Source organism: Coloeus monedula, assembly GCF_965178545.1.
Source record: "Coloeus monedula genome assembly, chromosome: 1".
In the NCBI taxonomy this organism is placed as follows: Eukaryota; Metazoa; Chordata; class Aves; order Passeriformes; family Corvidae; genus Coloeus; species Coloeus monedula.
Window position 1 is genome coordinate 50,691,957 of NC_138781.1, and position 25,066 is coordinate 50,717,022.

The 25,066-nt window shown below is 40.5% G+C and overlaps 1 protein-coding gene across 1 annotated transcript in view; it reads right to left on the reverse strand.

Moving 5' to 3' along the window:
• Window positions 1–815: 815 nt before the first annotated feature.
• The window catches only part of CNTNAP2 (contactin associated protein 2), a gene marked incomplete at its 5' end in the record, with an annotated part of 1,036,243 nt that continues 1,011,992 nt past the window's right edge, over window positions 816–25,066 (reverse strand). The window contains 2 exons of the mRNA XM_082287522.1: window positions 816–11,362; window positions 12,335–12,406. Coding sequence (XP_082143648.1) covers window positions 11,163–11,362; window positions 12,335–12,406 — 272 coding nt within the window. The 3' untranslated portion in view covers window positions 816–11,162. The remainder of the gene's footprint in view (window positions 11,363–12,334; window positions 12,407–25,066) is intronic.

Consider the following 25,066-nt stretch of genomic DNA (forward strand, 5'->3'; position numbering starts at 1 on the left):
ATAAGGAGCCAGCTGAGGAAACCCCAAAACCTTGCACAGAGAGGCAGCGGGCCATTGCTTTGTGAGTACAATAGCTTGGTTTTCTGTTCCGTGGGAAGCACTGGCATGTCTTCAGTACCCACAGCTGGGCTGCACACAGAGGGAGAACTGGCAGGAGAAGTAGAAGTAGCAGCCCATTAGTAGAGTGCCAGAAAGCTGTTGCTGCTGTGCACAGGGCCAAGGCAGGAGGATGGTTGCAGGAAGAGCAGCCTCTGGGATGTCTGTTCCCCTAATGAGTAGCTCCATGGGCACCACTAGTCATTGTCCAATGACCGTGTGTCCGCAGCCTGTGGCACACCAGCTCTTGCTCTGAAGGGGCCCAAAGCTTCCTTAGATCTTTCCCCTGTTAAATAAACAATATTTGAATGTGCATTGGTCTGAATTCTTTCTACCGATGTTATGAAACCTTCTTAAAAAATCTCTAGCCAGTCAGTAATGCTACCAACCACTTTTGTTTCCAAAAGAAACTGGATATTTTTGTTTCCAAATTATTCAGAAGAAGAGATTCACCTGTTCCCTCCATTGAGTCACTGTACACAGAAATCTGAAGAGCCCTCTGCAGTTTATCTCAGGCTCTTATACACAGTCTGTAAAGGTGGTTTCTCTTGGTGTTTTTTTTTCATTTGTTTGTTGTTTGTTGTTTTTTGGTTTTTTTTGGTGTTAAATGAAGACATCAAATATTCCAAAGGAATGACACAGGCACACACACACACAAAAAACAGTCCTCATCTGGCAAGGCTCTTTTAATGTTGTACTTTTACCAAACCACAGTACATACTTCAAATAAGGCCTAACAGATTATACTCTTTATAAATTTACAAACAGTTTATTCTCCTTAAAGAGATCATATTACTTTTATCAGTCTTGTGTATTTCAATGAATTATATGTTTATTCAAGCATAACATAGCAAATGTAGCCATAAATCTTGTAGACTAAGTGTCTATAACAGAGGAATCCCAGATACACTATACTTTCAGATTAGGATGTTTTTTAATATACACATTTTTGTTTAATTAGGGTAACTGTCATCTCCTGGTTATGCGTCCCATGGGAAAATTGTGCTCAAGAAAGAAACTTGTGGACTAGATTAACTGCAAACAGACAAGGTCTTGGTTCACCTGACAGGAAATTGGGCCAGCTTTGTAGGCACATAACCCTGGGATTGGATTTCCACCTGGTTTGGAGGGAAGGGGTGAGAGGCTGCTTTTGCTTTCCTAATAGCTAATGGCCCTGTTTTTTCCTGGGTACTGCTCCACAGCAGCAGGAGCTAGATCAGTAAGAAAGGACAACTGCGCTTCCATCCCTAGCCAGCAGCCCAGGTTATTGAGAGCTGGCTGGCTGGTAGAGATGAATTACTCAGAAGTGGCATACAAATAGTACTTAAAAAAAAAAAGAAAAAGGGAGTAAAAGAAGAAAGGAAGTAAAATGACCTGCCTCTGTAGCAATTTTCACAATATTCTGCCGCTGCTATGTATATGAATTTGATTCTGAACCATCGTTCGTGTCCCAGTCTCTGCTGATCCCTTTTTCTGCTCACAAGGCTATACCCACACACCAGCTGCTGCTAGCTTGCTATCTTGTCAAGCAAAGCCAGCGAAATAGGAGCACCTCACTATGCTGTGAAACCCCCAAGAGACTGCTCAAGACACTGTGTTTTGAGGACCTCACACTGAGCAACATCACGGGCTGTGCAAGGCAGGTGTTTCTGAAGTGTTATATGGCGCCGATGGCTTCAAACCATCTCTCAAAGATTGAGAAACAAGTTCCTGCTTGAGCCCAATATGTCCCTGCCAGAGAACCAGTGAGGAAAGAAAAAAACCTGATACTGAGACAAAACCCAAATCCAAACCATGCAAATAATAGTTGAATAATAGAAATCAAAATCCAAGCCTGTACCCCAAGTCTCCCTTGCAACAGAGACAGCTGATTGCTTTCTAAAATGCAGAACCAGCCATTTCTGTAGCTCCTAAATAACGAGTTTGGCAATAGTTACCATGCACAAAGTAAAGGCCACTTATAAAACATCTCCATAAAAATATCTATTTATCTCTATATCTCTATTTATATATGTCAGTAAGAAGCATCAGACTGAGCACAGCCCAAGCACTCCATGATGGGGGGGAAATCTATTTAATCTCCATGAAATTAAGCACTCTTAGTTAGGATTGGCATCCACATGTAGGATTAATTCAGTATAGGTAATTTCCTTCAGGCTTCTTTTAATTAGCAGTAGTCAAATGGGGTAGCAGAGTTGTTGGGGAGCTGAAGCCTTTCAGGAATATTGTGCCAAATCATGCTGTTGTGTCAGAGGAACTCCCTGGATGCAGGCTGCTCAACGTGTGAGTCAGCTCATTAGGACTGAAGATAATTTATGTGACACCTGCCCAGCCAGCCCACTGATGGGTCTTGATCCACTGAAGGGCAGAGGAAAAGTTCCCATTGCTCATGTGTGGCTGAGACTGACCATGCAAAGCAGATCTGTGGAAAGCCAGTTCTCTCTGCTTCATAGTTAATAGGAACCAAGTGATGCCTTAGCCTTCTTTATTCAAGTGACTCTGATCCCTTCTCTTAAGCAGTTGGAGCTTTGAAAGATCAGATACAATGCAGGAGTTACAATGGGTAAGTGTAGTATCTCAGGTATTCCACACACAGAATCATTTTTTCCCCTCCGAGATGCTGATCCAATGAAAATAAAACTATTTAGTAACCAACGTTGAGAATTTTCTTGGATGTGCTCATAACTGAAACCTGTAGGGGGGCTGACTTGTTGGCCCTGCTGAGGCAGACCTTTAAGGCTCCAAGAGACTAAAACCACTAGAAGCTTTTATAATATCATTTGTTTGTGTCCTACCTTGGAGATTACAGCAGCCTTGTATAGCTGCTACAAAAGCACAAGGGAAGGGGATGGCTAAGAGCTCAATCTGACATCCTGTGGCCCTAAGGAAAATAGATGCCAGCTTTTGCTAGACATTAATTTCATTATTGATATCTCTTGGGAAAATTTGAACCAAGCAATAGAAAGTAACCATGATGAGTGGAATGAAGTGCAGCTGCCTAATTTCCAGATTCTCTTTGCCAGACAATGCTGTGATTTTGGAACAAATATAAACAAGCTATAAAATAATGCTGCAGATGGCAGAAACCAAACTTGTACTTTCAGTCACTGAGTACTATGAACAGATAAAAAACCTGCTGCAAATACAAAAGATGACAGGAATGACAGCACATAACCCTTTCACTACAATGGTTACATTTTAGGAAGGTGAAAGTCTTCACCTGCTCAAAGTAGCAAGCACTGCTGAGAAGGAGTTTAAAGATGACAGTGAAAGGCAGTAAATTTGTCAGTGAGAGGGAACACTTCTAAAGTAGAGAAAGAGATGTGAAAAAACTCAGACCTGTCAGCAATTTTCTTTCCTTGGAGTAATGGGTAGAGGGGTTTGGAAAAAAGGAAACATTAGATGTCTACAGAGATCTTACTCCTTACTCTTACCAGGAACTGCGTAATGAAAGGGACTTTACGCTGTGTTTCAGAGTGTGCAGCAAAGGCAATTTCTCTTTGTTACCTTACCCTGTTGTAGTAGTTTATGCTTCAGGAATAAAGGCCTCATTAGTGCAAGTCACACAAGAAAACTCTGCAGACAGACCTTGATTTTATAACAGAAATAACTTACAACTAGCTGCTGATACTGCGTCCAGTGTTTTATGATGGCAAACCATAGATCTACTTTTAAACGTTCACCCAAAGGAGTTTTTCAAGACAAAGCAGTGCAGGGCTATTTGTTCAGCTTGTGAAAGATTTATTGACTATGCCAGGGTCAGACTCCTTCAGTGACACACGCACTGTAAGCATGAGAATGTGCCGTTCAGAGAACAAACATTAGCATACAGTGGATGGCTACCTTGTCTTTATTCAGCCAAGTTAATTTATCTTACATACATGGGGTTAGAAAAATAATACACAGACCTGGCTAGTTGCTCCATTGCTAACCAAAGCCATGATGAAATGAAGGAGAGCTGTTAGGCTGGAAATGTTCCAGATGAAGCCTGCTTCCACCTGACATGAGTCATCTAACTTTACTGTTTTCTGGCTGATTCAAGAGTTTGTTGCCTTGCTCCAGTGACTCTGTCTGTCTTAAAGAGCCTGAAGACAGCCTACCACCCTGGAAATGGAGTCAGTGGGGAAAAAAACAGTATGATTGGACAGGATGCTAGATTATCTCATCTAGGTTCCCTTTCCCACAAAAGGTTGGACCAGAAGGTCTTTTGTGGTCCCTTTCAATCTGTGATGTTCTATAAGATGGAGAAAAAGTGACAAAAGACAGGGACAGGCAGCAACAATCTGAGAATTGTCTTCTAAGCAGGTAGAAGAGCTTGGGACTTGTGACTCTGTACTCTCACCAGCAGCCTAGAGTGGCTTGCTTAAGTTTCACATCTTCAGCTGTAGTCTTGCAATAGCCTGTTTCAAAGCATGTGAACAACAGGAGCTCAAATACCTTGGCCAAAAAGGCAAGGAACACATGGCAATATATAACTGGCCACAGCACTGTACCTACCCCAAACTCCTGACTGGAAGGCAAGAACCTCTGGTACAGTTTATTGTTCTGCATGCTAAGCATTTCCTCAAATGGTTTCTGTTCTAGTGTCATTCCAGTTATTTACATTTCTCACCTGTCAGAAAATGTCATCTACCAGCCTTTTCAATAAATTAGAGTTTCTTAGAGCAGCTCTGTGCAGAATTCAGAATGCCAGTTGTCGAATATTATCAGTATAAATACCTATACATTATAATTAATATGGTGATAGTATATCCCTGACCCTTGGGAGACAGCAGAATTAATGCTATGGAATCTGAGGAAATAACAATTTGCTCTTCTTTAATACCCTATTACATACCAAGCAAGAACATTAATCTATGGCAAAACTAAAGGTACACACTTTTATGTTTGTTGTTTAATCCAGACGCTTTTCCTTAAGGAAATAACAGCAGTGGGACTACAGGTAGATGTTATTGGAAGCTGAATCACAGAAGAAGCAGGATGTGCTAAATTTGTTACCTGCTTATATGTGTATTTCCAGAGTATATCTTACCCCCTTTTCACTGAAGTGGTTCTGGTTGTGCTTAAATAGTTGCTCAGCTTTTCTCACATGATACTTTGAAAATAGAAGACTAGTGATAAGAAATACTGCTCTGTGAAAAAACCTGTTGATACCAAGCTTTTTTTTTTTATGGTGACTTTTTAAAAAAGACTTTTTGTGTAAAAAAGCCATGAATTGGCCCCTTCTCTTCCTGATTCTTAAGCTGTTGGCATAATCAGAGTTTTGAGCATAGTGCCTCAAGAAGAAATCTGTTTATATGTGAAAGCCAGAGTTAAAAGAACTGTGTTACGGATTGTTAAATAAATGCTTTTCCATTCCCAGGTCCAAGTCTTGTCTCATTTGAGGCACCATATGTGCCTGCTACTGTAGGGCACAGTCTGAGTTTATCTCCAAAATTGCACTTAATTCAAGAGCGAGTGAGTTTGCTAGCACTGCAGACTCATGGATTTGGAGCAAGTTTGGTATCTTATCCACCCACACTACGGCAGCAATTGCCCGAGTGGTGCAGACATCGCATCCCGAATCGCCTTAGGTTTTGGAGGTGCACGTGCACACCCACATGCCTGCAGTGAGACACGTGTGGCAACAGAGGGAGCAAAGACTCTTTGTGTCACAGAGTTCAAGTATCAGTCGGGCTTTACACTTGAACCTTCACTCCCATCTCTTTGTCCTAGATTTTTTTAAAATGAAAAATATTCCTACATAAAGCGTGGCTCTCCTTCTAGGGGCTGCAGCAGTCAGCACAAAAGAATGGCCAGAACACGGTCACACAGTATCCCACCAGGACTTTGCCACTATTATATTCCACAAAGGAAGTGAAGGTCTTGGAGGGATCCAGGGATTTGGTGGGTGGTTAAGGCAATGCATGCTGTAGACAGAGCAACAGTCCCTGTGATTCAGGTGGTTGTTGCGCTGATGCTTCTTTGCCTAGGTTTCACACTCTCCCATTCACATGCATAGTTCTTTTATAAAATGCTTCATGTCATAAAAATATTTTAAAGCCTGATAAGGTAGTTTATTGAAAGGAACAGACACAAGTCTGTTGAGCTGGGCATACATTTTTCTTGACAGTTTCAATAAAAGGCTCTCATTCATGAAGGAAAGGACAGAGTTACGGTAGGAAAGGAAAGCAAACAACCCACACTCAGTCATTTGTAGTATGTAACCCTTGTGAGGCTGGCAATGCCACCGAATCTGCAGTAACAAATGTGAACAGAACTGATAGCAGACTGCTTGCTGCTAACTGCAAAGTGATCAGAAAGGGAAAAAGCAGAAAGGCAGTCATTAAATTTCTATCCAAACCCTGCTCTCAGACCCTCTGCCCACCACAACGAGTACAGATGTACACTCCGTAACAGATAACTCTGATGCAGGAACACACTTGCACTTCAATAAATCTTCCCTGATTTTAGCACCCTCTCTTCCAGCATATAACTGCATTCCGGAGTACCTTTTTTCATGTACTGGGGTTCTTTTCTTAAGAGGTCATTCCAACTTCTGTCCTTTCCAAACTGATTTCCTGGCACTAGAGAAGTTAAAAATATGGGCAGTGAACAGAATATCCAAAGCATGAGGAAACAGCTGTTACAGTGATTAAAACTATTTCAAATGTCTTTCTCCTTTTTTCCCCCCTCCTCTTTATTTACCAATCTGGTTTCTAATAGAACTTTAGTTAAAAGGAAAGACATTCACAAAAGATATTTATGCATACAAACACACTGCCCTTCATTCATTCTAATTTGCATGCTGTTGCTGTTAGAAAGTAAAGTTTCTGTTTAATTTCTCTAGGATGGATAATGACAACTGATTACCAGAATTTAGGTTCTGCTTTTCAAAAATGACATCCTTTCAGGATCACCATGCTTGATGGAAAGTAAAATCATTCATGGGAGAAACCATATTGAAAGCTATTGCTTGTCGAACTTAGATAGCTTTACATTTCAACAGATACCCTGGAAATTAGATGAATCTGCCATTAAAGGACATTGTTTTAATTGAGCTCTTATCAGTACAATAAACTTGTACATACACACCACTGCTTCGGCAGTCTCACTAAAATATTTGCGATGACCATCCCCTCACATGTATCATGCTGCCTAGAGCATGACGCTAAAATGCTGCCGTACCTTTGAAGTGGTAACTGCTAGAAGAGATATAAAAGGTACAGGTAAAGTTTAAGACACAAAAAATACAAAGCAGAAATGCTCCAGTACAAGTTAAAGATACATACTCCTATTTCATACATCTGAATTTTCTATCAGTAAATACGGAACAATCAGCGCATGAAAGACCTGATTCAAAACCACCAGACTGGATTGCGGATTTCCCTTGAGGCTGGGCTGACATCAAAATAGGTTTTCCATTGTTTTGTCTCTTTAGAGCTCCATGTCTCATTACCTGGTGGTCTGCAAGTCTTGTGAATGAGAATCCAAAATACTGCTTACATTATTTCACTAACACTGAGAGCTCTGATCTCCAGCCCAGTCTTGCTCTCCCCACTGCTGGTGGCAGTTTTGCCATCATTTCCTGTGGTGTCGGGAATGACCCTTTAGAAACACAGCTGGGACACTTTGGTTCCCAAACCAGTACAAGAAGCTACATTTTCCTGCACAGTTCAAATAGGTGAAACAGCTAAAAAACAGGTGATAAAAGACTGATTATTTTAATATTCTTTGGGGAAAGTACAGAGTTTTATAAAAGTAGGATCCACTCTCCCCTCCAACAGATTTTCCCACATACCTGTTAAACAACATGGTATTTTGGCACAAGTAAGAGTGGGTGAAATAAACTATGGATGTTTTTTCATCCTTCAATGATGGGCTTGCAGAGGAAGAAATCCTCAGAACAGACCTATTGCTAGCAAAGTACACAGGCTATGTCTCAGAGCCTGCTCCTGCTTCATTGACAGGATGCTGAATGACCACTGCCTATAATTAAACATACACCATTCTCAGAAATTAAATACAAAGCAGACAGGCAGGAATTCACCCAAAGTCACCAAATGCCTATACAGAGACCAGCTGCTCATCGATAATATCATGTCTAAGACCCAGTTCAAGGAGAAACAAAAATTCTAATAATTAAAGGTTTCTAGAGTTATGAAAGTGACTGTATTTTAGCACAGCACTAATGTATTTCACATAAAAAGGTCCACGGTGTCCAGTCAATGGAGAGGTGCAGATGCTCATGACTTGGTTTCAGAAATTCAAACTGTTTTTCAAACTTAAGACACTAATTTATAACTATAGCTTATGCAATGGTCCAAGGTTATTTGCCAGAAGTTCTGGCTTACAGGGTTGTGGGAGACTAGCTGGTAGTTTTTTAGAAAATCAGTGAATAGGTGTCACAGGCCTCACTGCCATAACCCAGAGACAACTGCCTCTTGCTTTGCCAAGAACTTGGTTAGACATGGAGACCAAGCCATCTTTCCCTTCTAGTGCCATGCAGAGGAATTTGGCAATTTACACTACAGCTGTTAAATCTGTCTCTCCCACATAAGTAGCAGAGGACTCTAGTCTCTCAGGATACATAAGTCTGATCTTCCTCACAGACATTAAATTCCGAGCTTTTTTTCTGCAAACCAAATCCCAATCTATGCAAATGATGCTCTATTCACTTCACTTGGTAGCTTGAAGTTGCAGGCAAGGATGTTTTCCAGACTGGACTAAAATACCATTAAAATAAAATGAAACATAAAATCATATAGAAAAGATAATGCCTTTTCAATCCTACAGAGACACCTGTGATTGCTATGTGGTTTGCTGAATGGTGGTGCAGGGTAGATCCATCCCCTGATATTCTCCAAGGTGAGAAGACTTATTTTACACTCATGATTAAACCCAGGACTCATCTGCTTGATTACAGACAAGAGAGGAAGAGGTTAACACTGGAGGCAAGGCAAAAGACTGCAGAGCACAAGAGTGACAGAGGTAAGTTTTATGCCTACCTGAACCTCTCTGCCACTTATATTACCTGAGAAACAGTATTTTTTTTTGAAACTGGCAACTCTTTTGTATGATAATTCCAAATCCATAAATAGAAGAAATTAATGGGCTTGATTTGCTCTGATATCTATGTTCAATGATAATGTTCCTCAAGAACAGGACTTTAGACTACCATCCTTAATACCCAAACTATCAGGCCTGTCTTTCTGACAAATTGTGCTTATCAGTGTCTTGTTTGGTAAGACTCAAATATTTTCTTCCCCCTACATGATTTTTTTATTTATTTTTAAAGTGTCAATTAGAATAATGAAAGTTGGAACAAAAGAAATAGGGAAATTAAAAATGTTAGCACTGCTCAATGTAGTAGTTTGCACATTTGGGTGAAAAATAAATCCTTATAGTGCAGAAAAATGAATTAAATCTGTGCGTACTAAACACAGAAATATTAAAGACAAAGCAAATCTAGGACTGTCACAAGAATAAATACTTTTAAAGGGAAATTCCTGGTATTGTTTCTGTTCTTTTAGCACGTGGCAAAGCCCTGCAGTATATTCAATCCTTCATTCTGTTCCACTGCACAACCTGTCCATTAAGGCCTTAAATTCCTATCAATTCAGACCATAGGAGAACCATGCTTCTCTACGGAGGGAAAGCTAAAGCTTTGTTATTGCCACCAAAGGATATTAGGTCTTCAGGCTGCCCCTTTGTCTTTCCTACTAGCTGCCTGCTGTTCAGGTGACACTTACGACTTTCTTGATTTGAGAGGAAAAATGGGATGCAGTGCTGTACTTGGCATTGGCCTTGCTATTTTTAAAAATGCCTTACAAAGACAGTAAAATAGTTTGGGTAAATCTCCATATTGAAAAGTAACTCTCACCAGCATGCTGTGTGTTTCTCACGTGCTCTGGAGGCAGAGTTTTCAAGCCTCCTTTGCCTCACCTTCCTGACTGTGCAAGCGCTGCCAGCAGAGGCTTTCCTTGCAATGGGACTGAAACAAGGAATTTAAGGAATAAATTGCTACTCTCAAGTTGAAAAAAAGAAGTATGTGAAGCCTGTGGGTTCAAACGCATTGACTAAAGCCATACTAATATTTCTATGACAGCCTATTATGAAGAAACAGAAGCAAACAAAGTCTGGCTCTAATTCCCTACTACAATGTACAGTATATGCCAATATGCCACAGGCAGAGTTGAGTTTAACCTGGCATGTGCACCAGGTCACCAGTGCCATAGACAAAGACACAGGAACAGACTAGGTCTACAGACTCACACAGCATCATCCTCCCTCAGAGACCAACAAAATAATACAAAAAACCTTTAAAGCCTCCTGTGCTTATGATAATCCTCTTTACTAGCAATAGTAGTAGTCGTAATAATAGTATTTTTACACTGTTGATGAGAATTGCACACAAACAGTGAGGTGCCTGGGTCAAGAAGATGGGTCCTGCCAGGGCTGACATGGGCCAATGAGATGTTGAGAAACTGGTGAGTAAGATTTGCATTAGTCCTCACCCCCTGTCCCACCCCCAGCCTGAACCCCTGGATCAACACCACCGAGGTAACGGTGATGTGGCCAAAGTGCGGCGCTGAGGGCAGCCTGCGGGGAAGTGGCCAGCCAGGAACGAACACCACACCGGGAAGAAAGGGCTGCCACTTGTTCTCAGGACAGAACCACCCACATTTCAAACAGCTTTTAAAAATTGTAAAAAACCAGCCCTGTTTCTTGTCACAGGTATCCAGAACATCTCTAAACACACACAGAAATAGACAGGTATTACTTAAAATTGTAACCAATGCTGAAGCTGCAAAACTGATCTTTGTTGTAGTTGTTGGGATACAGAAGGGGCAATTTGCTGTAAATAAATATTAAAAAGTATTTTTTTAAATGCTTGAGATATTCTTTTTGTTTTTTCTCCAGTCTCAGTGGTATTTTCCTGTCACTTGCTCCTCCAGTTGTGCTGATCTTTTTATCCTATGTGTGCTCAAGTGTCCGGCACAGAGTGTTCTCTCTCCACTGCAAGAGTCATCCCAGTCCCACCCTGGCCCAGCTCATATCCCACCCCAGGCCCCATCCCTGTGGGCTTAGATAAGCCATTCCTTCTTGCTCTCGTCTATGGTCTCCGTGAAGTTGGGGTCATTGTTCATGATGGCGGCGTCGGCACTCTCGGCTGACTCTGCCCCTTTGGCCTCATTGGTGTGGTAGGTTCCCTTGTGGCGGAACATGTAGCGGATCAGGAACACCAAGGTGCAGAGGATGGTGAAGATCACCACTGCGATGACGCCTACACACAGGAGGAAAGAAAAGATGACTATGGTGAGACCAGCTGCAGATTTTAACACAAAGAAAGGATCCCAAAACTCCTTTGAGCTGAGTTGAAGCTACTCAGGCAGTTGAGCATCACCACAGTTGCTTGGTTTCTACTACTCTTATATTTATATATAGTTTTCACCACATACACAATGCAACTCTGTGAAGTCTGCTGGTGACTCTCTCTCATCCCGTAGATAAAATCTTCAACATTAACATCTACTTACAGAGCTAAGATTTGCTGACCATGAAGCAGAGGGTGTGAGCATTTCCAGAACCCAGATTCCACCTCTGATGTTCACTTTCTAGTCAAAGGCTGTAAAGACCTATCATAGCTCCTCTACGCGTCCTTGAAAATTGGCTCGGCTGACTGTTGGCTCATGCCACCCACCAGGCGCTGGCTCCACATAATTGCAGATGTTACTGCTTTATCATCAGTTTTAGCCCTAATTGGTCTCCCTGCAACGGTCTATTTTGGGTTCGACCCTGTTACAGAGAAGCTTCATGAATGATATCCTCTTAGGCATAGGCATCTATGTGACAAAACAGCACTGCTCCTGTTCGGGCCCTTCTCCACAGGCATAAGAATCTTCTAGGATGAAGATGCTATGAAATGTTCAGGTTAAAAAAATCTTGTAATCAGCCAGAGTTATGTTATGACGCTTTATGTTACGTTGGGCAGGTGAACTGAGGCTGTTCAGATGTGGCCTGAATTTTTCTGAGGAATGCAACGCTATCCTTTCGGCATTGTAAAGTTTCAAAGTATACGGAAAAGTTATAAGTAATAATAAAAATATAAATTAGAAAGGGAAAATTACACAGCAAATCAAAACTAAAGCAATAAACCTAAACCTGGATATGGAAACATTTACCCCTGTTAGCAACTGCAATTCAGCCATCAGAGACATACTGCAAAGTATCTTGGAAAAGTAGAGAGTTTTCTTACCTCCAATAATAGCTGAGTTTCTGTTAACTCCATCTCCTATAGCTTGACCATTGTATGGGAAATCAGCACTCGCTGTAAATAGAGAATTAAAGATTCATGTTGTAATAGCAGTGAAACTTCTGTAAAAGTTCAGAAATACACCCAACATCCTCAGATACAACTTAAAGAAAACTGTGATCACTAGATATTTATCTATAGACGAATAAAAAGAAAAAACATCTTTCAATATTATCTAATCCCTCTGAACTACTTGCTTCCTCCTCATAACAAAAATAAAATTAAAATAAAGGAGATACCCTCAGTAAGCATTACTGTTGATCCAGAAGGACATTTTGTCCTTTACTAACATAAAGCCAGTAAGTTTTAAGTGGTAAATTAGCACAAAACCAAACAAACCCCTCTATTTTTAAAAGTGTGTGATCATATTATCGCAGAGATTTTTGCCTTTGTCAGTGCTACCCATCAAAGGCTTCAGAAGTTTCCAGGATTTGGTGACCACCATTGTATACAACCTCAAGCTCTTTGAAAGAAAAATGGGAATCCTTTTTGCTGATGCACAGTCCAAGGTAAGAGAGGGGCTGCAGCTTCTGTTGGTCAGAGCCATAGAGCAGCTACCCCCCAGAGCACATGCCAGCACTTTTGTCACTCTAGGAGAAGTGTCAGCTGAGCCACTGCTGGAGCTGCTTTGGAGCTTGAGGAGCAAGACTGTGAGCTGGAGGAGCTGAGGCACAGCAGGCAGGAGAGCCTGTGGATGAGGAGAGCCTCTGGCACACAGATAAAGAGAGGAAACACAGGCAGATGTGCCAGCACTGATTTGCGAGTGACCTGAAAAGGAGACTCCTTGCAGCAGAACACGATGAAATTGGGTGGAAGCCTTGGTCTTAACCTCCAGAAAATATCAGAGGCTTTTCAAGGCCATCTCATCAATTGAACTTATTATCAGCATTTTCTTTATAGTCAGGCATAGCAACTAGACACTGCAGTGACTAAGAAAACCCAAGCAGCTGGGTGAGTGATTGCAATCATTTGCCTCTTTGCCACTGGACTATGGCATTGATTTTGAAATAGAGAAAATGTTGCTAAAAGTGGCTTAACTGGAGAAAGTTAAAATAATCAAGGATATGAACTACTTCTTAGGGCAGCATTTAAAACCCAGCTGTATTTTCCTTGCTTGATGGATTAGGTGATACTGTATTAAAAAAATCAATTGCCTTTACAGACTGGTGATGCATTCAGTGTACCAAAAACTGGCTGAAGAAATTCAACTGTCTTTCTGTTAGCATGGAGTAAAATCCATAATAAAGTTCCTTTTCTATTGTAAAGCAGCTGCACAAAAGAATAAATGGTTTCAGCTTGCCATATGGCCTGAAAGGAGGTCTGGGGCTAGAGTAGCCCTCTGTGTGCCTACTCTGGGAGAGAGTCGAACCAGCTGTGTATTCAGCAGCTAGTTTTTGGCTGGCTGCCTGTGGGACAAACAGGAGCGCACTTCTCAGAGCTCCGTGGAGGGGCCCTGTCCAGCAGATATTGCCAGCAGCACTTGTGTCTTTGACATTTGTTGGTGCTCTGGCTTCTGAAAACCTTCTTCTGCACCTCTCTGAAACAAATCAAGCTACAAATCGTAAAAGATAAATAAATACCTGGTTCCATATCAGTGGATTTTGCTCCAAAGAACTGTGGAAGACTGTTAATAAAGACATTTTGGCACAGGACCCATAAACATACCCTTGCAGTGCTAAAAGGGAAGGGCTGGCAGTGGGAAATCCTAATTTTAAACCTGCCCTCCCTGTATCTGAAGGAAAACCCTAAAGCCAAATAATATTATGGAGAAAGCATCAGTTTGCCAAATCACAAGGAATTCCCCTCTGCCACTCTAACCCAAAAGGAGGTCCCTTGTCATCTGAGCATCACCACAGGCAGTTAACAAGTCCTAGCACTTGCCACTTGGTTGAGAGTTGGTCTCCTGTGTCCTCACACAAGAAATTTGAAAATCTACAATGGTCACGTTCCTCTTTCCCTTAGAATTGAATATTATATTTTATCTTCTTTTAAAAGGTTATTTCGAGGACAATGGCACCAGTGAAGCTTGAAGAAAGAGGAAAGCTGCTGTTCTTGGCAGTACAATCCCTCCCAAGCTGCCACATCATGGTGGCTATGCTACAGGGGATTCCTGGCAGATGGAAGACCACAGCCTATGATGTCCAACAGGCACGGAAGCACAATGCAGGATAAGAAAGGGCATGATGCAGAATGTGGAGCTCCATCCTTGATATTGTCTGAGAGCTGCTGCTGGGACTGGACCCAATGTCTCCACCTACAGCTGCTGCCCATTTCACCCAGTCATCTTACAGACTCAGGAGGAGCTGTCCAGAGCAACAGGCACATGTGGTTCACCCTGAGACTCCCACCTCTGACAAAAAGGAAACAGGAACATGAATCTGGGAGCAGGGGACACTGTATTTCAGCAAGAGCTCATCACCAGATTGGTTAAATTGTGCCCTGCTGCAGCTGCTGGAGAACCAGGAGCACTGCAGGGAAGAAAAGGAGCTTAGACTTTCATGAATCTTTTGTTTAAAGCACTTGCAGCAGTGTTGGCAGATATTATTGCCATCATTCATGAATTCCTATTCTACTATTCTCATGTAACCGAGAGACCTGCTTGTGTATTATGGGCAGGGTTTTGACTGAAAAACTGTATCTAAAATCTCAGCCAAGTGTGGGGTTACAGAATATATCTTGCTGAAAAAGAATCTATACAATTATTTTACTTAAAGTATTACTACAGATGGATAGAGGAAAAAGAAAACAACTAACTAGTTTCTTTTCTTAGTAGAAAGTTCCCTTGACTTTCTTCAGTAGCTCCTCAAAAGATCAGAAAGAGCTACAGACCAGCGGTCTAAGAGCCATAAAAGGGTCATTCCTGCCACAGCAATTAGGCTGAAAAGAACATATGAGGGTACAGTCTTTGATCCTCCAAGATGAACTTAACAGATTATTGTCCCCAACAGGTACCAAGTGCAGCTATTTCAGATAGGAGTTACATCACTCAAACACATGGGGATTCCTCTCTGATCTTACTACAGTCACATTCAATATTAATGCAATATTAAGCAACTTTGCCAAAAAGACAACTAACAAGGGTTTTTCTTCCATTGCTGCTGAAATTCAGGAGCTAAAAGAGAAAAGAACACGTTAGAGCATACCAACAAAGGGACAGCAGTAATACAGATCCTCTGGTAAAAGCACAGAAGACTTCATAGGTTGTAAAGAGTAAATCCTAAAATGAATCTTCCCTAGGTTTCTCCAAGTAGCCAGGGTCTCACTTGTGTGATTCAAAACATGAAACACAGAGCAAAGAGCTTTTTAATCTATCCTGGAAAACAGCTACATATTGACCCAAGAAATGTCCTGCCAACTCCCTGAAATCCTCTGCTCACGCAGCTGTGGCACAGAGCCATCAGTTTGCTGTCACGGCACAGCAGAGACTTGTTTCTAAAACCTGCAGCCAGCATAGGGACAGATTGCTCTGCCTCAGGAAATGCTAAGCTTCTCTGTGGCTTATGAGCATCACTTCATCTGGTTCCCTTCCAGGATCCAAGCTGGGTGATGCTGACCTTTGCACCCTGTCTTTCCACAGCAGGTCATCAGGTTTGCTTCAAACACCACCATCCTGAACCTAACTTACATAAAGGGACACAGTACACTTTGCTTTCTCTTTCTTTCATGGGCTGCTCACTCCTTGAATTTTTAGTGATGCCTCATGTGTCGTGTTAGAGGGTTACATGTATGTCCCTATTATGAACCATTTTCCTGACTTTATGGAAATAGAAATCTTCACAGTCACAGACTTAATAAATTTTTTTTAGTGCAAGTTACAGGATATTGGAAAAAATACACCCACTTGGCAATTCTGGAACTACCAGAACAGACATGCAGCTTAGAGGGAAAATTGGGGCTTTTAATTTTAAAACAAGGCCATACTTTTGATAACCACAGAGTAAATCTACAGAGTCTGAACTTATGTTTTGCACTTTTCAACTTTCTGTTATTAGGCTTAGGGTAAATGGGGTTAAAGAAACTTTGCAGCATCTAAAAGAGTGATTAGACTGGCTGCAGGCAAAACCCATGTGTTGGCCATCACTGTAATGACATTTGAAGCTTTAGATGACCACAATAATGTAGTAGGAGACCTACCATCCTTCAGCATGCCCAGCAGGGTCATTGCCACAGCCAGATGCAAAACAGCAGCCCTCAATGAATGGAGAGGGGAGGTGGGACTGGATAAACAGAGCGCAATTAGGATTAAATGTTAAAGATGACAGATGTGCTTGGTTTAGCTGAGTGAATTAATTCTGCTTCATTATAATAGGCATGATTTTGCATCTGCCATTTTCAGAGGGAAAATGTTTACAATGGATCCCACATAAAAGCCTTTTGCAAATTCACAGAATTGAAATAAAAAAATGACCTTGGTAAAGTAGAAAAGTAGTCCAGAAGATGAGTGTGGGCTGAGAAATGTGCAAAAGGCTGTTCAGTAAAGGCAAGGGGAAATCCAAAACCAAAGGGGGAGATTTTCAGATAAACAGCAATATCAAGAATTACACAGTAAAAAGGCAAATTTTGTTTTGAGATACACTACCAGGAGTGTTATATATAAGTCACTGGAAGCAATTTTTTTAACTGAACATTTTTACTGAGTGGGCAAGTCCTGGTTAAAATACAGCGTGCTACAAAGGAAGATACAGTTTAGATTTGCTCCACAAAAGGAAGTGTGAGCGTTATCACAGGTCTAAAACAATTGATGAAATGTGGAGTTCTGGAAAATCAGTTTGTTCAGACTAGATCAAATGTGTTGCATGACTTCTTTGGCCTTTCATCTTTACATTACAGATGTCCACAATTTTGAGAGGTATTCTCCCATTTTTAAGACCAGTTGGGTTTTCACATAAACATGAACTAGAGAGGCAACCAGAACCACTGGATCTGGTGATCAGAAGATATATAAAACCTGCATCAAACAAGGCATTGATTAGAAGTAGAACAATAAGATAACAAAAGAAAAGATATGAACTATAACTCCCTCTTCCTAACTGTATTTTGCAGCCAAGCATCCAAGAATTGACCTTGCAACAAGAGCAAATGCTCGCTTACATGTTAGGATTATGAGAAAGTGTTGGACATTAGCTCCATTCACTAATCTGTTCCTCCATAGGACCACAGCACGGAGAAAAATAAAAGCAAGCTTTCTGGTGGCATTCTGTAAATCATGTCAACTCTGCTGGTCAGATGAGACTGTACTGCTGTGGTTTGAAATTACAGAGCTCTCCTTATTACAGACTCTAAGTATAGAGCCTAACTGCTTGACTCTTGATAGTAAGTTAATGGGCAGTCACAGTCACATTCCCCTTCCTGAAGGGACTGGATCACAAGTGAAACTCTAAACACATGCACAGGAATGACGGAGCAGGAGTAAACAGCTCCATTACACAGTCCTACATCAAAGGGGAACAACACAACCCTTAGAGAGTCCTTTTTTGCTCATCCCACTGCCCATGCCCACCCCACCCACTTCTCTCCTCCTGAGTTTGGGTCTGTGGAGAGCTCCCATGACAAGTAAACTGCAGCAATTCAGCAAAAGAAAAGAAATCCTAAGCAGTATTAAAAAAGCTGTCTCTTTTAATGCACATCTTTATGTGTCTTACTTTGTATTGAAAGTTCCTATTTTTTTATTTTTTAAATTAATACATCTATTTTTTTCCCTACTTCACCAAGCTGAAAACTCAAAAACGAGGAAAACTACCACTACTTCTGTTTTTCTAGGTGTTTGAGAGCAGATTCTAAGAGAGGACTGTTTAACATTAAACTCTGTTAGCAGACTTTACTTGAAGTCCTACTGACATCAGGTTAAGTATAGAACCAAGAGTCTGGCTGAAGTGATTTTTCACATTAAACACCTCCAAGTTTAAAAAAAGCCAACCTCACCCTTACCCCGCCACAAAATATTTAGAAGATATTATTAACCATCTTGTTTGTAAAAGGTTGGGTTTGTTCTCACATACTACGTAGGTTCAGTCGTCACTCCTTGAATTTTTAGTGATGCCTCATGTGTCGTGTTAGAGGGTTACATGTATGTCCCTATTATGAACCATTTTCCTGACTTTATGGAAATAGAAATCTTCACAGTCACAAACTTAATGAATTTTTTTTAGTACAAGTTACAGGATATTGGAAAAAATACACCCACTTGGCAATTCTGGAACTACCAGAACAGACATGCAGCTTAGAGGGAAAATTGGGGCTTTTAATTTTAAAAATGCCATCTTCTTCTCTCTGTTGCCAATAATGCTAATTATTTGGAACATGAAAATCTCCATGTTGGAACAAAATTCACTAATTTCTTCAATCTTTTACAACCATCTTGACTGGGGGGGGGGATAGAGAGGAAAAAACCCTAATATAAGTGACAAAAAATCCTCCAATGCATTAGTGCTATTTGGACCAATTACTTAAACGGAGTTTTGTCACTCGGTTCTTTTAAATCAAAAACATTTTGAAAAGTTAAATTTTTTTTTCCCTAAGAACTTTTCATTGAATCTCAAGTGGTTTTTATGTCAGCTGCTGGTGAGTTCTGTTGAGAGTGAGAGAGATACATGCACAGAGATAATGGAAAACACAAAATCTGTGGTTTTACATTTTTGGTATGAAGGGTCTCCAATCCCATCTTTTTATTACAGTGTGAAGTGAGTATAAATCAAAAAATCCTCTGAAATGATGGTTTAATAGAAACACTGACTTCTGAACACTGGTCTGCCTGCAAACGCCTGGGACAGTGTGGGAAAGTAAGTGGGGTTTATAGAAGAAAAGTATTGTTGGATGTTTCTGTAAAAAAAAGCATGAATTTTGGAATGAACAATGGAGCTGCCAACAATGAACAATGGCAGTGCTGGGAGACAATGAAGTGAATGCCCCATGGTCAATGAACTGGGACAATACAGACTCTCAGCACTAGACAGCAGACAACCCAATCAGTCCAGATAGCTGTTTGTGAATTTAGGGCTGTGTTACCAGCCCTTTAATTTCCTTCTGCAGGTGAGCTTTGCTGTCCATACTCTTAAGGAGCGGAGGAAATGGAGTTTTATCAATGGCTTACACCAAGAGAGTTGTACAATATTATTTCTTTTGGTCTTGAAAAGCAATCTTCCTGGCAAAGGGACAGAAAAGCATGTGCCTTATTAGGAGACCCACCCCTGCAGCTTAAACTCTCCCAGTCAGTCCTGGGTGAAATACAGGACAGGGAAAAACATTCCTTCACTCTCTGTTTGGATGGGTTAGGTGATTCTCCCTTGCTTCCCCCTTTGTATGGTCATTTCACACTTTCTTTTGCACACAAGCACATAATTGTACAAAGTAGTGGTAAAGCAAGACACTTTATAATACTAATATCTGGCACTGGTATACTACAGAATTTTATTCTCTATTTTAAAAGGAGAATAGACATTTAGCATCACTTTTTGATTTTGTTCATCTGCAGTTGAACTTCAGCAAGTTGGATCTCAGAATCAGTATTTTGAACATTTGCTCTGCCAGATTTCCAGTTGATTTGCAGCACATTAGAGCACCCTCATCCATAAAAGACCTAAACTCATCTATCTTTTAATTCCTAGTAGCAACATCTGTTTGACACTGAGTCTCACTATGACTCCAGACAAGAGTCATGCTGGCTTAAGATACCACTTCCATGAAAATTTTATGAGCAGTACTTACATTTCACCTGTTAAGGAAGATACACAAATACTTCCTTTTAAAATTAATGTAGAAGATTAAGTACTTTGGTGCTCTCGAAGGAACAGGGGAGTTAAGTGCTGATCAAAGCCTGGCTGTATATAGCTAATCTTGGATAATGGACCCAGAAGGGAATACATGAAAGAAACACCCCTCCTCTCCCCCCCCCACCCAAAAAAAGAGAAGAAAATCCACCCCAATGATCAAGAATAGCAAACAAGCCTATAAACTTTTGACAGCTACAAAAAAAGAGGAAAAAAAAAAACCAAACAAACCAAAGGCTTGGATTGGGGATAAGAAATGAGTCAGATTGGAGAGTTTAAACCTAAACACCCTTTCATAGCTGTAATGACCTGACTTCAATCTAGAATTACCTCTTACACAGGAAGTAAGTGTGATTCTGCCTGAGGAAATGAAAAAGAAAGCAGTCACATGAAGTGCTCAGGCATCTAAATGCTTCCTTCCCTACTCCATTTTCCCCCTAATTTATGCCATCCCAATGTTCCTAGTTAAGATTAGTACTTGTGTAAAAAATACAGTCTTTGCAGAGGATGGAAAAGACTCTCTTTTTAGAATTAGCACCTTCTCTTGACATTAGGTAGCAGCATTAATATTCAAATCACCGCTTACGAAACAGCTACAATACTGGTCTGTCAACAAATGCCAGAAGAATTTACAAGCTTGGCAGTCTGCCAGCTGTCTGATGCACTAGACAGAGTGTCAGAAATTCCACACTGAAATTATATAGTCTTAAAGTTAAGAGAGAGCTATGCATAATTGTGTGAAGGAGCTACATGAGACTGAGGGAGGCATTTTTATTCCAAATCAATAGAGAGATTTGCAGTAATTCAAGCACCATAATTAAACCCTTTAAGGATGAAGCATTGATTGTGCCAAATTTCAGACAGATGCTCTTCCTAGTTAGCTGTTTGATGGGCAGGAGAAAAATAGAAACTGTTGCATCTAAATGTTTACCACTCACCCTCTTGCCTGCAAGAAATACTTGGTGCTTAGAAACCGAGCCATGAGTTTCTGCTAGACTTAATCCCTCCTGACAGACTGACCAAAAATGCTACCTTCCTGTTTGAAAATAACTCAGGTCAAGGCCATGGACTTCTGAGACAATATTTATATTGGGAGCATGGGGGATGAATGCTGGTCACTCTCAACAGAGTAAACAATCACAGAAACGCATCAGACTCTGGCAGTGGAGGAACCTGTTGACCCACAGGGCAGGTTGCAAGTGCGTCTTCAGTCTCTTGTATAAAGAGTATAAATATTAAGCTAGCTTACTGGCAGACAAACAGCCTCCCAATGTTTACATGCTATGTTAATTAAAAAAACCAAACCAACCACCTCGAGTAATCAGTAACCCTGAAGAGAGAATCTGGCATCATTCTCTGATTGCAGTACAGGTTTGATATGCTTGAAAAAAGGAGGAGCGTCATTTCACTCTAGCAAATGCCTTCATATCTATTTCTAATTTTGCTAACACTAGGATCAAATTTAGATGTGTAAGGCTGCATCATGAACAGAAGTGGTGTAGCTCCTCTGTGCCTCCTGTCTGGCCTTACATGCCCCTTGTAGGAAGCCTAGGGAAGCGACCCTGCTCCCCTGCCATCCCTTAAAAGAGAGAATGAGTGCTATGTCCTATGTCACCATCAACTTTAATGCTCCTGCTCTTGGATGAGCATCTTGCTCACTGATGTGTACAAGACTCTTTCAATGTCTGTGGCCAGGAGAGTGTTTGGTTCACGTGTTTCTGACTAAAGACCACTTTGTGGGCTGCATCGTCACCCATCACATATAATGCCTTTGATTCTTCTTTCCCACTGTGTCATTTGTACCAAGCCCTTGACAAGGGCAAAAGCTATTTCCTGTCTTCCTAGCCACATCCATACCAGCACACATCTGTCCCAGCCTTCTCCTCAGGTGCTGCTGCTCTGCCCTCTGAGATGTGGTACCAGTGGTCAGGGGATGAGACGCGACACAACTGACAGCCTCTGAATGTGGAAGGTGACCTTCAGCACTGCCACCAGTAACATGAGTGACACCTTCTCTTGGTGCAGAAATTGACTGCTGCTCTCTTTCACTTGACAAAGGAATTAGCTGGCCAAATAGGTGAGCTTGGATGTATGGCCAGTGCTCAGTGCTGTTGCTCCCTTCTCTTGCCATCACTTGTTAAAGGAAGAGGGATGAATTAATAACAAAAAGAGAGAGAATCCTGCAAGCAGCTTTTTAATCTTGGTGACGGTGGTACATAATTTTGCCAGACATGCTCAACATAGGTTTCAAAGTAAGCTGTTGATTTGTGAAAGGCAAGACCTTTCAACTACTACAAAAAAATAAAGAGCATTTAGGGTTTAAACATACACAGTCAGAAAAAAGTCACACCACTCGGAAGAACATTGCAGATGTAGCACTTAATCCTGCTCCATTTAATTCATGATATGTTGAATAGGTTTAACTAAATCCCATGTTAAATACTCTAAATGCCATTCTGTTCATACTCAGAGTAAATGCATCTTGCAGCTATAGAGTACCATGACAGCTTAGAGCTGCTAAAGCATAATTTGCCAGCTATTGTATGTACCTTGCTTTTCTGGGATCTCCTGCTTTTAGTCAATTCAAGATTGGGTAGTTTGGCAAGCTGGAGCACATTTTACCTAAAACAGAGATGTAATGGGTTTCTTTTATCCTTTGTTTATATAAATATGGAAAATTTAGAGGTAAAATTCCATTAGTAAACTGTAGAACCTTTATCTTAGGCAAAAGCACCCACATACCGAACAATGTCACTACAATAATACGCAACTTCTGATATTAACTACAAGGCATTTTAGGTGTGGTATTTTTTTACTACAAAAATAATCATGTTTGGACTTTTTTTGCTTTTCTACAATAAGCAAGGCATCAGTTATCAATGACATATATCTTAACTAATCTGAACAGAGAGATATTAAAAACTCCTTGCGATTAGCTTGTTTTTTACCTATGTGACAGTAATAGATATTAAAATGCACACCAATACAATTCAAGGATATAGAAATTAAAACATTTGTTTTCAATTGTATGCCAGATAGGTAATTTGATGGTTTGGACAATATATAAAGGCAGAACACATAATTTTAAATACTATGTTCATTGATCAGGCTCTTTTTAGCCTCTTTTCTACACTCCTTTTGATGTAACCAAGGCAAACTGAATTGTCTGACATGAACTGAGATAATACAGATGAGAGGAAAACACAGGAAGTGAACTATATTGATGATCTGCCTAGATGTCATTATTGACCTTTTTCTTTTAAATCACCAGAAAGTCACGTTCCAGAAAAGAATGACTTGTTGAATTCCTGTGCTTCATCATCACCAAGAAAGGATCACCATAGCAACAGGAAAAGACTATGCATTGTGAGAATACTCACAAGCTGAACAAGATCATGGTTTAAGATAATGTCCCAGGAGCATGGCAAAATGCCAGTCGGGGTGGGGAGGAAGGGAAGTGGGACTTCTACAATAACAAAGGAATTTAAAAAGATCTAATATTGTAAATGTGAAATATATGTGTATTCAAGGCTAAAAGAAAGTGCAAGGCAGTGAATTGACAAGCTGTATAGCTCATTTGTCTGGGGAGAAAACCGACAGGGCTTCTTATTGATAAATCCCTGAATTAGTTTTTAAAGGTCAACTGCCAAGTGACTGATGTGTGTCATTATGATTTTCCCTTTAGTCTCTCTGTTAGGGCATCCAAAATGTTTTGCAGCTAGCAGGACATGTTCATGCAGTAGCTACACAGAAGAGTTTAAAGAAAACATTTAATGTAGGCCACCCATCAGGCAGAACCTGCTTAACTTCTAGTAATTATCTGCAAAGTCTGATCCAGCACTGCAGTTGAGAGGTGAAAGGATCATTACATTTGTTGTCTGGTATATCTGTTCTATTTAGACACTTATCTTTGACCCCCTCCTACAACATTTTTCAATCCTCAAAGTTCGATTCCGCAATATTTGAGAAACAAAGCTAAAAACCTACACTTGACTCAAAATATGAATCAGGATGAGTTCAGAGTATGACATTGAATGAGATTTGAACCACATGATATTTCCCACAATTTTTTTCCTGATTTTTTAATTTTTGCTATGAAACACTCATCCTTCGCTCTCATATTTTGTTAAGAACTATTTAAAATTAAATAGGTAACATAACACTAAAAATTACAGACAAAAACGTGTTTGAAATGAGAAACGCTGCACATAGTAACTGCTGCTTTCAAAGCCATGTTATTTGCAATCATTTCTTTGTGGCAAAGTGTGAGTGGCTTTTGCTTTAACATCACTACAAGTGTTTCTGTGAATTTCAAAACTGCTTTTTGTCTTTGTCCCTTCAGCCTGTTTAGTGAAAGAGTAAATTCACACTGAGAAAATGGAGACTATTCTAGTTCTGGAGCCAATTACTTATATCTTGGATTCCTCCATTTTCTCTCTCAACATGATTTTTGTTAGAAACTCTTAAGCAGGGTTTGGGAAACATAAAAAAATCCTCAGTGAAAACTGCCAATTTACTGATGCAAAGTGACACTAAACCCCAGCATTTTAATTTAGCAGCCATGAAGATCATTTTGATGACTGACAGGCTATGACTTTGATGACTCAAGGTTACACAGTCTACAGTATATATTTTTCCTGTGACCGAACTATCTGTGTCAGACCACCACTGATACTTTCACAAAGACTGAGTTGTTTTTACTGACACTGATAATGAGTTGCTGAGATACTTCTTTGTACCATGGAAATGTCATCCACAGTAGAAGTCAGACATGCTCACCAACACCTGAATATCCTTTTACTCCTGAACCAGTGAAACATCACTCCTTTGCTGTGAAATTTACTTCTACCGTAACTCACCTGACGTTGCTTTCTTTGGTGTACAGCAGTCCCTCACTAGAAGGCTTTGA